At 40.0% G+C, this 14,950-nt stretch overlaps 1 protein-coding gene across 2 annotated transcripts in view; it reads left to right on the top strand.

The window, feature by feature from the left end:
• The first annotated feature begins 294 nt into the window (after window positions 1-294).
• Window positions 295-14,950, top strand: part of LOC120989839 (alcohol dehydrogenase 1-like) — a 60,452-nt gene continuing 45,796 nt past the window's right edge. For both annotated transcript variants that reach the window (XM_040418193.1, XM_040418195.1), the window contains exons 1-4: window positions 295-418; window positions 4,879-4,980; window positions 6,793-6,934; window positions 8,970-9,057. In XM_040418193.1, the coding sequence (XP_040274127.1) occupies window positions 401-418; window positions 4,879-4,980; window positions 6,793-6,934; window positions 8,970-9,057 (350 nt within the window). In that variant the 5' untranslated portion in view covers window positions 295-400. The remainder of the gene's footprint in view (window positions 419-4,878; window positions 4,981-6,792; window positions 6,935-8,969; window positions 9,058-14,950) is intronic.

Raw genomic sequence — 14,950 nt, forward strand, 5'->3', positions numbered from 1 at the left:
TAATAGTGAGCCATAAAACATGAGACGTTGCATGGCTTTTATGCCTTATTCACACAGTGTTCGGTCAGTGATTTTCATCATTGGTTGCCAGCCAAAACCAGGAACAGGTCTAAACGCAGAATAGGTGTAGAGCTTCCCATTATACCTGATCTGTGTAGTCTCCACTCTTGGAAATCATTTACCAACTTATCGTTGTCCTATCACCGAATCTACACAAATAAACAAAAACATTCTGCAACTACATGTAAGTCTATAAATGCTGCTTTCAGGCATATGTCCTAGGCACTTAGCCATGTAGAAGGGGAGGGAATGGGAGGTGTAATTTGGATCTTTTAGTAAATGAAAAGTGTGAAAATGATTCACATTAACTCCTGGAAAGGTTTGTGGAAGGAAGTGTAATATGGCTACTGCTGGAAAAGTAAGTAGGAGTACTTATGTGTTTAGATTTTCCTAATTTATAAGTTATGACAAGACACTAACTGCTCACCTTTATATATTTGTATCTATGTTTTTTCAATTCATACATAAAGTGAAATTAGTTTTATGTTACATTGCTCGATGTTTTACATGTAAAATGTTGTTGGTTAATACACTTGCTTCTCTAAGTCTACGTCCAGTTAAATGTATTGCATGTTTTTGCAAAACTAAACAGCACTTTTCCCATTAGCAGTCACTACAGAAGACTAGGACTTTGCCATTTCTGCAAATTCTGGAAAAAAAAGGACAATAGAACATGTTATGCATTACTATTAAATGCTTTGTAGATAACATTGTGAAATTTTAACCAGGGATTTAAGCAGTCATGCTGTTCAGCAGAGGGTTTGAACCCCAGCCAAAGATTTCTCTTTCTCAAAATTTCAAAAATAGATAATTTGCTATTTATGGTATGGCTACAATGTCACTTGACAATAAGTCTTGCGATAAAAAGTGTACAACCTCGTACACTACTATATGTGTCGTGTGACCTATATGTCGCACAGCATTTTATGTAATATCAGTCTATGGTGTGGTGCTGCAACGTTTGACATGCTGCCACTGAGACCAACAGTATAAAAAAAATTGTACTTGGATTTTTGTGCAAGATTCAGATTGCAGTCACGTCACATGTGACAGTGTGATACCATAGACCAGGGATGCTCAACCTGCGGCCCTCCAGTTGTTGCAGGACTACAACTCCCAGCATACCCTAATAGCTGTAGGCTGTTCAGGGATGCTGGGAGTTGTAGTTTTGCAACAGCTGGCGGGCCGCAGGTTGGGCATCCCTACCATAGACTATTATTGCGCAACATTACTGTGACAAATAATCGTGTGATAAATGTTATTGTGTAACCCTGGCCTTAACCATTACAGCTGCTCTCTTTGGATTGTAAGTGTGTGGAGCTTTCAACTCATGGAACCGATCTAGGAACATATTACAATTGAGAATATGCATTGAAGAAAATGTTCGTTTTGCAACCAAAGCACCTAAAATAAAAAAAATAAAAAAAATAATGCCAATTGTCTTCTTTAATATTTCTTACATATACAGCTCCTATGCACAACTATGTGTCTCCTTGGTGTCAGATTATAAACAATCCCAGTGTGAGGTTTTATCCTTCAGCCATACATTACTTCATTCCTTCTGCCTCCCTACTTCATATGTTAGAAAAAGAGTTTTTAAGATTGTACATGAAAAAGATGGAGCGTCATGTCTGTGTTTAAAATACCCATATATTTCACAATCCAGCTCAAGCACTGTAGGCATTACCAAGTTCTTCTTTCAGACTTTAATTATTTTTTATCCCAGAATTGTAGCTAGGATTTCCTTCCTAGTTCCTACAGGGCAGATTTACTTAGATACACTAACCTACACTAATCAAATACCCTAGCCAAGGTAGCATTTCCTTGAGTTTAGGCCTTATGAATCTTTTTAAAATTTAAAGGCTATGTACACCTTCAGAGGCAATTTTTGTTTACTGATGCATTTTACTAATTTTTGGCTAGAAATCATATTTTCAATTAGTCTTTATTAAAAAATATTGAGCCATTCTGTCACAAAGAGTTAACTGTTTGTCTAACTGTGTGACTGGTACTTACACTTTGTGCCGGTCATCCAATAACCCTCTTCTCTAAACTAATAAGAGGTCATAACCACTTATTTAAACCACATTCTTATCAGTAAAATAAGAACTGAGCTATAATCAGTGTTTAAAGAATTCACAGTTCTGACAAATTCCCGTCAGGGGATCCAAATAATAATAGTGGTGAAAAGCAATCTAATTATTCACAGACCGCCACCATTAAGACATCCTTTATTGGATACATTAAAACATACCATAAAGTACCTTCTAAAATAGGGCTCAGAGTATAGGGAAGAGGGAAATAAATCTGAACCCTGATGTTTGCCTAATCTTTATACCCTGCCTACAAACGTAATGGCCGCCCGATAGATGCGATCCTGTATCAGAAGCCTCCTATATACCCTAAGAATGCCCTGACATCAGGATAGAACCCACCACCGTTTATACAGGTGAATATGTGATTATAAAAAATAATTTAAAAAAACAGGTGAATATGTGAAAAACAAAAAAAAACTGACCCGAACTATCTAGGAGACACTCGCTCCACCGGCACCGGAGGCTCCTCTACCTGTTTTCCTTCCACTCTGTTACAGGACAATGCTGCAGACCGAGCTGAGTAACATGTTTGGGGCACGCAAGAACCATGTTATTTAGGATGTACCCCCTCTGTATTGAATATCTATTGGGGATCATTTACAACTATCTACAGTTAATTGGAGGGCTATTACCAATACTGGTGATGTGATTATGGCCTACATTAAGCATCTATAGATGTCAATTTGTATATGATATGGGTTTTAGAGGTATGGTGTGAGTAGGTTAAGGTTGATATATTGGTACACCTATTTAGCATTGATCCATGTAAAATCATAATAGTCCCCTGATGAGCCATTAGAGATGATGGAGGTGAAACGCGTTGGAACGACTACATCACATGAGGTTAATTGTTGATATCTAAGGTAACCACCTGGGACAGACTAAATTATTGACTAAGTGGATCTATTTTCATTCTGTATATCTTTACGCTCTCTGACATATAGATTTTTTTGGGTATTGGCAAATTGTGGGACTTTGTCTCCTTTTTAAATATTTTTTGTAATCACATATTCACCTAATTAAGCGGTGTTGGATTCTATCCTGATGTCAGGGCCTTCTTAGGGTATATAGGAGGTTACTGATACGGGATCGACCCATTCCGTTTGTAGGCAGGGTATAAAGATTAGGGCAACATCAGGTTTCAGATCTCTTTCCCTCTTCCCTATACTCTGAGCCCTATTTTAGAAGGCACTTTATTATTTTTATATCCAAATGCAATAATAAAAAAAATTGCCTCCAAAAGGTGTACATAGCCTTTAAAGAAACATTCTAGGCAAAATTTATAAATTATGTTATGTCAACTGGAAGTCCTAAAAGAACTGTATGTATTAAAAAATAAATATATGTTTTCAACATTTGGCATTTGGGAGAAATACCAAAAGTAGAGACTGACTAAAGAGCGTAAATCTGTACTGTAACACATTAATCTGGTGCCACCTACCGACAACTTATTGAACAGTAATTTCTTTTTTATGGGCAAATAATAAAAAATATCTCAATATACAGTACAGACCAAAAGTTTGGACACACCTTCTCATTCAAAGAGTTTTCTTTATTTTCATGACTATGAAAATTGTAGATTCACACTGAAGGCATCAAAACTATGAATTAACACATGTGGAATTATATACATAACAAACAAGTGTGAAACAACTGAAAATATGTCATATTCTAGGTTCTTCAAAGTAGCCACCTTTTGCTTTGATTACTGCTTTGCACACTCTTGGCATTCTCTTGATGAGCTTCAAGAGGTAGTCCCCTGAAATGGTTTTCACTTCACATGTGTGCCCTGTCAGGTTAATAAGTGGGATTTCTTGCCTTATAAATGGGGTTGGGACCATCAGTGGCGTTGAAGGAGAGTGATTGGGTGCTGCGCCAGATGACCTGGCCTCCACAGTCACCGGACCTGAACCCAATCGAGATGGTTTGGGGTGAGCTGGACCGCAGAGTGAAGGCAAAAGGGCCAACAAGTGCTAAGCATCTCTGGGAACTCCTTCAAGACTGTTGGAAGACCATTTCAGGGGACTACCTCTTGAAGCTCATCAAGAGAATGCCAAGAGTGTGCAAAGCAGTAATCAAAGCAAAAGGTGGTGAAGAACCTAGAATATGACATATTTTCAGTTGTTTCACACTTGTTTGTTATGTATATAATTCCACATGTGTTAATTCATAGTTTTGATGCCTTCATAGTCATGAAAATAAAGAAAACTCTTTGAATGAGAAGGTGTGTCCAAACTTTTGGTCTATACTGTATATATTTACTAGTTACAATTTAAGTTCACCATATTTGTGGTGTCCAGTGTATACCCCAGGAAAATCTTCCTATTCATGCCCAAAATTGCTCATTCACTTTTAATGCATGGTCATACAATATATTATTAGGTGTATAAACTCTACAGGAATGCATCAGACTAATATAAATCTATCACCATACTTGCCATATTGGCCATGAATATTCCCTGGTATATAGACCATTAGAAAAATGGTTCAAAATAGAGCTAATTGTGTGTACCGGATTAAAAAAAGAAAAAAAAAAACAGTAGTCTGGCAGTAATGTTTTTTATTTTCTACTTATTTGTTCTTGCACAAAATATATGATTTATCTTACAACTCTACAATTATACAGAAAATGGGGTGACCAATGTGAATAAAAAAGTAAGTGGATACTATTCTCAACTTCTGCAGCTGAAGAAGTTCAGTCTTATTATTATTTCACATTCAGGTAATCAAATGTAAAGCTGCGGTGTGCTGGGCACCTAATCAACCGCTCAGCATAGAAGAGATTGAAGTTGCACCACCAAAGGCTCATGAAGTTCGCATAAAGGTGATATTTCTACTTGAAAACAACTTTATTTTATTTATAAGATTTATTATAACAATTTAGTTAAAAGATATTCCAAATCTGCAAGGAATGTGCAGAAGTTCTAATATTGCAATATCAGCAAAGAATGTTCTAAGTATAGCCTTAGGGCACATGCACACAAAATTTTTGGTCTGCAACCGATCTGCATTTTTTAAATTAAATAGGGCTGTAAAAGATGTGGACAGCACTCAGTGTGCTGTCTGCTTCCACACATCCGTTCTGTGCCGTTCGCAAAATTATAGAACATGTCCTATTCTTGTTTGCATTATAGACAAGGATAGCACTGTTTATTAGGGCCAGTCGTACCGTAAAATGCGAAATGCACACAAACGATATCGATGCAATTTGCAAAGCGCAAAACAGCCAACAGTCGTGTGCATGAGCCCCTAAAGTGGTTGTACAGGCCATACATGTTAATGACCTATCATCAGAATAGGTCATCAATATCTGGTCAGCGGGGGTCCGACACCCAGCACCCCCCATGATCACCTGTTTGAAGAGGAGGCGGCACTCAATGCGAGCACTGCTTCCTCTTCATTATTCTAAGCATCATCTCCCTTGTAGTGGCGGCATAGTGTAATTACAAGTACTCGCTCCATTTAGGTGAATAGGTGATAGCATATTGCTAGTATATACCGTCATTTTATGTTTTGGTGGATTCCAACCTCAGTGTTATAATGGTAGCTCATGTCTGTCACTGCCCCACTATTTCGATTTGCCACAAATCAGAATTACCTAGCGATTCATGGTAACAAATCAATTTTTCCTGAAATGGTGATAAAAAAAATAAAAAAAAACACTCACCTCATCCATTTGAGTGTGAAGAGGCTGTCGTGGCCATCTTCATTGAAGAAAATGCACCAATTCTCACATCACACATCATTACGGGGAAGAATTGGTGCGTTTTCTTCAATCAAGATGCCCACGATGGCCTCTCCCCGACCAAATGGATGAGGTGAGTGTATATATTTTTTATATAGTTTTAACCCCTGATTATCCCCCCTGATTGATGAATGTGACTCTCAGATGCCACAATCAGCATTAAAGGTGGCAACAGAGGGTTTAAATGCCAGGAGGTGGCACAATCACCGTTCCCAGTCATTGCACCTGCTCCATACAATGGAATATGATTTGTTACAAAGTAATTCGTAACAGATCCAATTTTTTGATGAAGTTCGGCAAAGAAGCCAAATAAAATTTTTGAAAACTTTGCTCATCTGTAATCACCAGGATAATGTCCTTAGGATTAGACCGAACGCAAACCGGTTAGTTGGTGTAGTGGGTCAATAACTCCATACCCACTTCCCGTTACACTTTGATTTGGTAGGATTCAAAGAGGTCAGTCACCCACTCCCCCTCAATTATAAAGGTATTGCATCTTTTTGTGCTATGCTATCACTTTAGCAGATGGGTATACCACTTTATAGGGGTGCAAAATTTTGAAAAAAAAGTATGCTTTCTTCCACAATCAGCACTTCACCAGTACCAGGAGCTCCACTTATAGATGGGGCTTCGCTGACAATTTAGATTACATGTGAATTTTGATGTGGATTTTGTTGCAGATTTCATTCTTTGCATTGCAACATATCCACAATGTGTGGATGTACCCTTAGGGTGTTATTACAAATTGCACCCAAGTGATTGTAACAGCAAGTGGTTTATCTTTTACCTGTACTGCACCCGTGCTTCATGTGAAACCACATCAAGGAGAAGCATGACAATTAGTGGTAATCCACTCGTGGTTAAAATGTTAAATCTTTTGTGTTCCTACAGATTGTGGCAACTGGAATTTGTCGTACAGACGATCATATTTTAAAAGGGGAAATAAGTGGCATAAAATACCCTCTCATACCTGGCCATGAAGGTGCTGGGATTGTAGAGAGTGTTGGTGAAGGAGTAACAGATCTGAAACCTGGTAAGGCTTGTAATAAAAAGAAATATAAGCATAATGGTAAAAAGTTGATATGGTTTGTCAAGGAAAGCTTTAAAAAAAAAAGTACACCTTTATGACAGATTTTATTATTGCTTAAAGTTACAGTAATTAAATCTTTGATTAAAGATTTTGTTTATGAGTAGAGGTTTTGGGAGCACTGTGCTATACCCTATACAGAGATCTGGATATCACTGCAGGGGAGCCACTAGGCCAATACCTCTTAAAATGGTTGATTGCTGACCCACATTGGTCAGAGAAACCAATGCAAAGCATTGAGGGATCAGGCTATACTTAAATTCTTTAACAGGCAGAGTTCAGGGCAGGCAAAGTTCATGTGAAACTGTGAAACTAGTCCATGAAGGGCAGGAAGCAAAGGCTCAATATGATAAACATGCACAGGTCAGGTAAGGCAGCAGAAGGTCAGAATCGGTAAACAAGCAGAGGTAGTTACACAGGGAGATGAACAGAATAGCAAATTTTCACAGTTATCTAGCAAACTAGACCTTGCCAGTTAACTAACAAACCCTATCAACAGACCTGAAAGGCCTGGCGGGAAAGCTCAGGCCACAGCCTGCAGCAGTGAGAAACATGTGAGATGCTGGTGGTTGGATCAGCTACTGGTGGGTAGAGGAGGGAAAGTGAGTCTGGATCGTGGGGACTTTAAAGGGACCAGATGGGTTAGTAAGTTGTGGCCTATGCCCACTTGGTGGAGCAGGACAGTGGCAGGCACATTAAATATGCGTTGTCTAAAGGGCACTTTTCCTTATTATGGAGAACCCTTAGTATTCTGAGTATGTAATTATACTTGCTGCTGCACACCAAGTGGGTAAACAGTAAAGAGAACACAGCAGCAATTTTCATTATTTTCACACAGCAGATTGGCAGAGATGCCTTCCTTCCTTCCTTTTCAACATGCTTATGTAGCAAAGCTGGAAAAATACCTTATTCAGTCTCAATTCTGCAACTAGTTCTTTCAGGACAAAAACGCTTTAAAAAAGCAGATGAGAACAACATTTCTATTTGCAAAGCCTTAGGGGGAACCTCTGGGTGGGTACTATTTCTATTATGGAGTCCAGTTGATATACAAGATATCTATTGTAGGCTAGACAATGCTCCTCTGGGTTTCTGGATAAAATATATGAAAATTATCATGTCTAACATCTGCCAGCATCAATTAGGTTTAGGCAAGCTAAATTGAATATGTTTTCCAGAAACCCAGAGGGGCATCGCCTGGCATACTATACTGTGCGCACATAGTCGGCATACTGGGGGCATCGCCTGGCATACAATACTATGCATATGTACTAATGGTTCTCCATAAAGAGAAAGAGTACCCTTTAGACAATGCATATATTGTTGAGAAAAACACTAAAGGGCACTTTTTCTCATTATGGAGAACCCTTAGTATTCTGAGTATGTAATTATACTTGCTGCTGCACACCAAGTGGGTAAACAGTAAAGAGAACAGAGTCTTTGACTCTCTCTCTATTTCACCCTGTCTCTCTCTCTCACCCTGTCTCTCTCTCACCTTCCCAAAGCCATAATTATTTTATTTTTCTGTTCACATTCTCTTCACAAGGGCTTGTTTTTTGGCAAAACATGCTGTACTTTCTAATAGTACTAGAAGTTTATTACTGAATCAGATTCCACCTTTAATTTTCCAAATGAGCTCAGAAAAATAAAAGATAGAATCTCATTGGTTGCTTTGGACAACTAAGCCAGTTTTATTTTACATCAGTTTTGGAAAAAATAATAATTTTGTGTACTAAACTGTAAATGTAAGGGGCTGTGCCAAGTTTAGAAGTTATCCATTACCCACAGAATAGGGGACAACTATTTGCTGGGGGTCTGACGCCTAGAACCCCTACTGATCCTGATAAGAGGCATCTGATGAAGAGGCAGGTGAAGCATATGACTTTTCGCTCCATTCATTCTCTATGGAAACATCACTCCCAGGATTGATGGGGGACCGCCTTAACAATATACAGTAGTCATTCTTCTATCACCTTTCTTACAGGAGACAAAGTCATCCCATTGTTTATGACTCAGTGTGGAAAATGCAAATGTTGTGTAAGTTCTGACACAAATCTTTGCAGCAAAAATGAGTAAGTGTTTACTTCAGAATATATGAAATATTTTTTAATATGGTTATTCTCATAATAAATGTACAGTATGTCATATATATCTTTGTGTACAGAAGTTATATAGTTATTAGGAAGTTAAAGGATAACTGTCGTATATTTTTTTTTTGGTCGATTGGATTGTGGTGATTAATATCACCTTGGTGGCCCTATTTCAACCTTTCACTGTGTATTCAATTACCCCTTAATTCCACATTTTTGTTCCCTGTACTGCCTACTTTTACCTGTGCTTAAAATAGGGTTGCTAGGCATGGTCCGTCTATCTGTTGAAGGACGGAGCACGCAGCGTGCAGGCTCACATTACTGACAGCCAGGGACTGTAAGTAAATGATTAAAGCCAGGTCCTACCCAGCAGCTGATAATGGTGCCTGGGCTGTGTGCACTTCTCCCTGTCCCTGCGCTTGGCAGACGCTCCCTCACTCAGCAGAGCTGGAGAATGCAGAATTGGAGTAGTGCACACCAGGGAAGGGAGATCTGCCATCTGCTCAGTGTATAAATGAAAGCAACATGTGGTAAGAGGACCCCTTTGTGCTGCAGGAGATTAACCCTTTAGGGGGGAGGGCTCTGGTTACTGACACTTTTGGGGGGCTATTGTTACTGGCTAGTGAGGGCAGGCGGGATTAGCCTCAGGGTGAGGGCAGTGGCGGCCATCTTAACTGAATAGTGAAATTGCAGTTTTATGCAGACTGGTTGCTAAGGGCTGAATCTTATTAAGTATGGGGTAAGTCAGTCTAATAGTAACTGATTTTGGAATATCATATTATTAGTAACTACATATATGAAAATTGAAATTAGGGTCTAAATGTGACAGTTATCCTTTAACGTAGTTTTGTAGTTATTGCCAGTGGCATAGCCATAGGGGTTGCAGAGGTAACAATTGACACCAGGACCTGGTGCCTGATAGGGTCCAAAGGTGTAGGAGCGTTAAAAGGGTTTTTCGGTTGTTTGAAGTTATCCCCTATCCACAGAACCATTACATCGCATCACTATCTACCGTAATTAGGAGATTACCAATGGTATAACTTAAAGAGGTAGTCTGGTTGTTTGAAGTTATCCCCTATCCACCACTGATCATGAGAACTGGAGTCCCATACTTCCTGAAGCTCCCCCTGAAATAAACAGAGCAGCGGCTTACACATGCGAGTGGCCACTCCATTAATTTCTGTGGGAATTCCTTTAGAAATGAATGTAGCGCTAAATGCATGTTCGTCAGGCCCTTCCGTTTATCTTAGGGTGCTGCAGGGGTTGCGGGGCCCCCATTATCATTATTGTTGGAGTCCTCCCAGTAGGATCCCCATCAATCTACAGTAATAGGGGATGAGAGGGCAGGGAAAAAAAAGACCTGCTTGTGATATAAACTCCTATAATACTAAATCTGCATGTTGGTTATGTGAATCACACTGAGCCTAATAATTTAAGCCGACACAACCAACACTATATATATATATATATTGTAAGGATTCGCTCTGGTAGGCAGATTAGTGGACGCAGTACAGAGGCAAAAGCAAAGTCTTTGACTTAAACAATGCAGTGTTTATTCACACATAAACAAAAATGACAGTCATCTTGGTGTTCATTCACACCATGGCAATTCCACAGAACAAAAAGCATTCACCTTGTCAGCGTTTTTTGGTAGTAGCAGTCCCCAACAGGCTTTAGGGCCTGCTTCCCAGAAATGCGGCTCTCAGCCCTTTAGCACGGCCCACCTCAGGCAGATCCCAAAACCACAGAGTCTCCACAGCTTCACTGTGAAATGGAGGATAATCCACACACCTGAGACTGCTGGCTGGGCTTTATATCCCTACCCAAAACCCGGCCTGGAACGTGAGGAACAGCCACCCACCCTGCACTTTGGCTGCTCCCAGTAAGAGCCGGCCCGGATCGGCTTTACAGCCACACTAAATAACCAATAGTGTCAGTCAGCACTAGCTGCCGCTGACACCTAAAATTACCGGCTCTTACCTCACCGAGGCCAGGAACCTCGGTGACACATATCTTCCTTGCGCTTTTCTACAATATACACTCACCTAAAGAATTATTAGGAACACCATACTAATACGGTGTTGGACTCCCTATTGCCTTCAGAACTGCCTTAATTCTACGTGGCATTGATTCAACAAGGTGCTGATAGCATTCTTTAGAAATGTTGGCCCATATTGATAGGATAGCATCTTGCAGTTGATGGAGATTTGAGGGATGCACATCCAGGGCACGAAGCTCCCGTTCCACCACATCCCAAAGATGCTCTATTGGGTTGAGATCTAGTGACTGTGGGGGCCATTTTAGTACAGTAAACTCATTGTCATGTTCAAGAAACCAATTTGAAATGATTCGAGCTTTGTGACATGGTGCATTATCCTGCTGGAAGTAGCCATCAGAGGATGGATACATGTTCTCATTCTGTTTACGCCAAATTCACATTTTTCCAGTCTTCAACAGTCCAATTTTGGTGAGCTCGTGCAAATTGTAGCCTCTTTTTCCTATTTGTAGTGGAGATGAGTGGTACCCGGTGGGGTCTTCTGCTGTTGTAGCCCATCCGCCTCAAGGTTGTGCGTGTTGTGGCTTCACAAATGCTTTGCTGCATACCTCGGTTGTAACGAGTGGTTATTTCAGTCAACGTTGCTCCTCTATCAGCTTGAATCAGTTGGCCCATTCTCCTCTGACCTCTAGCATCCACAAGGCATTTTTGCCCACAGGACTGCCGCATACTGGATGTTTTTCCCTTTTCACACCAGTCTTTGTAAACCCTAGAAATGGTTGTGAGTGAAAATCCCAGTAACTGAGCAGATTGTGAAATTCTTAGACCGGCCCGTCTGGCACCAACAGCCATGCCACGCTCAAAATTGCTTAAATCAACTTTCTTTCCCATTCTGACATTCAGTTTGGAGTTCAGGAGATTGTCTTGACCAGGACCACCCCCCTAAATGCATTGAAGCAACTGCCATGTGATTGGTTGACTAGATAATTGCATTAATGAGAAATAGAACAGGTGTTCCTAATAATTCTTTAGGTGAGTGTGTATATTTATATATATATACAGGTGAAACTCTAAAAATTAGAATATCGTGCAAAAGTCCATTTATTTCAGTAATGCAAATTTATAGGAATTGCATTAATGCAGCTTAAAATTTGAATTTTGTGAAAAGGTTCAATATTCTCGGCTCAAAGTGTCACACTCTAGTCAGCTAATTAATCCATACCCCCTGAGCAAAGGGTACCTCAAAATTGAGAATTTGGGGTTTCATAAGTTGTAAGCCATAAACATCCAAATTATAACAAATAAAGGCTTGAACTATCTCGCTTTGCATGTAATAAGTCTATCTCATATATTAGTTTCACCTTTTAGGTGACTTTTAACTTTGCACGATATAAATTTTTTTGGAGTTTCACATATATATATATTATAAGAAGGGACAAGGAATCATCGTGGATGATAGGTACGTGTCACCGAGGTTCCTGGCTTTAGTGGATTAAGATCTGTTTTTTATGTGTCAGCAGCAGTTGCTGTTTGACACCTTAATAGCTAGTATGGCAGTATAACTGATTCGGGACGGCTCTTACTGGGAGTAGTCAAAGTGCTGGGTGGGTGACTACTCCCCATGTTCCAGGCCGGTTTTGGCCAGGCCTTAAAACCAGCCAGCACTGCTAGGTGAGGGGGATTTCCTCAGTCTGACAGTGGAGCTCAGGAGGTGTGTTTGCTGGGATCTGAGGCTTGTGCCGTGCTAAAAGCCTGCTATAGACTTCTGGAGGCAGAACTGCCAACAAGGTGATTTTTTGCTATGTGGACTTTCCATCGTGTGTGAACTGACACAAAGACTGCAAAGTGATGTTTTGTTTTTGCTTTATGTGTGAATAAACACAGAAGTTTGATTTAAGAACTGGTAATTTGCCTCTGTACTGCATCCGCACACCCTGTCTACCAGAGCGAATATATATATATATATATATATATATATACAGTACAGACCAAAAGTTTGGACACACCTTCTCATTCAAAGAGTTTTCTTTATTTTCATGACTATGAAAATTGTAGATTCACACTGAAGGCATCAAAACTATGAATTAACACATATGGAATTATATACATAACAAACAAGTGTGAAACAACTGAAAATATGTCATATTCTAGGTTCTTCAAAGTAGCCACCTTTTGCTTTGATTACTGCTTTGCACACTCTTGGCATTCTCTTGATGAGTTTCAAGAGGTAGTCCCCTGAAATGGTTTTCACTTCACAGGTGTGCCCTGTCAGGTTTAATAAGTGGGATTTCTTGCCTTATAAATGGGGTTGGGACCATCAGTGGCATTGAGGAGAAGTCAGGTGGATACACAGCTGATAGTCCTACTGAATAGACTGTTTGAATTTGTATTATGGCAAGAAAAAAGCAGCTAAGTAAAGAAAAATGAGTGGCCATCATTACTTTAAGAAATGAAGGTCAGTCAGTCAGCCGGAAAATTGGGAAAACGTTGAAAATAAGGGCTATTTGACCATGAAGGAGAGTGATGGGGTGCTGCGCCAGATGACCTGGCCTCCACAGTCACCGGACCTGAACCCAATCGAGATGGTTTGGGGTGAGCTGGACGGCAGAGTGAAGGCAAAAGGGCCAACAAGTGCTAAGCATCTCTGGGAACTCCTTCAAGACTGTTGGAAGACCATTTCAGGGGACTACCTCTTAAAGCTCATCAAGAGAATGCCAAGAGTGTCCAAAGCAGTAATCAAAGCAAAAGGTGGCTACTTTGAAGAACCTAGAATATGACATATTTTCAGTTGTTTCACACTTGTTTGTTATGTATATACAAACCGGATTCCAAAAAAGTAGGGACACTAAAAAAATTGTGAATAAAAACTGAATGCAATGATGTGGAGATGGCAAATATCAATATTTTATTTGTAATACAACGTAGATGACAGATCAAACGTTTAATCCGAGTAAATGTATAATTTTAAAGGAAAAATACGTTGATTCTAATTTTCACGGTGTCAACAAATCCCCAAAAAGTTGGGACAAGTAGCAATAAGAGGCTGGAAAAAGTAAATTTGAGCATAACGAAGAGCTGGAAGACCAATTAACACTAATTAGGTCAATTGGCAACATGATTGGAAATAAAAAAGAGCTTCTCAGAGTGGCAGTGTCTCTCAGAAGCCAAGATGGGTAGAAGATCACCAATTCCCACAATGTTGCGCAGAAAGATAGTGGAGCAATATCAGAAAGGTGTTACCCAGTAAAAAAATTGCAAAGACTTTGCATCTATCATCATCAACTGTGCATAACATCATCCAAAGATTCAGAGAATCTGGAACAATCTCTGTGCGTAAGGGTCAAGGCCTTAAAACCATACTGGATGCCCGTGATCTCCGGGCCCTTAAACGACACTGCACCACAAACAGGAATGCTACTGTAAAGGAAATCACAGAATGGGCTCAGGAATACTTCCAGAAACTATTGTCAGTGAACACAATCCACCATGCCATCCGCTGTTGCCAGCTGAAACTCTACAGTGCAAAGAAGAAGCCATTTCTAAGCAAGATCCACAAGCTCAGGCGTTGTCACTGGGCCATGGATCATTTAAAATGCAGTGTGGCAAAATGGAAGACTGTTCTGGAAGACGAGTCACGATTCGAAGTTCTTTTTGGAAATCTGGGACGCCATGTCATCCGGACCAAAGAGGACAAGGACAACCCAAGTTGTTATCAACGCTCAGTTCAGAAGCCTGCATCTCTGATGGTATGGGGTTGCATGAGTGCATGTGGCATGGGTAGCTTGCATGTCTGGAAAGGCACCATCAATGCAGAAAAATATATTCAGGTTCTAGAACACCATATGCTCCCATCCAGACGTCATCTTTTTCAGGGAAGAC

The sequence above is a fragment of the Bufo bufo genome, chromosome 2, assembly GCF_905171765.1.
Source record: "Bufo bufo chromosome 2, aBufBuf1.1, whole genome shotgun sequence".
NCBI classification, from domain to species: Eukaryota; Metazoa; Chordata; class Amphibia; order Anura; family Bufonidae; genus Bufo; species Bufo bufo.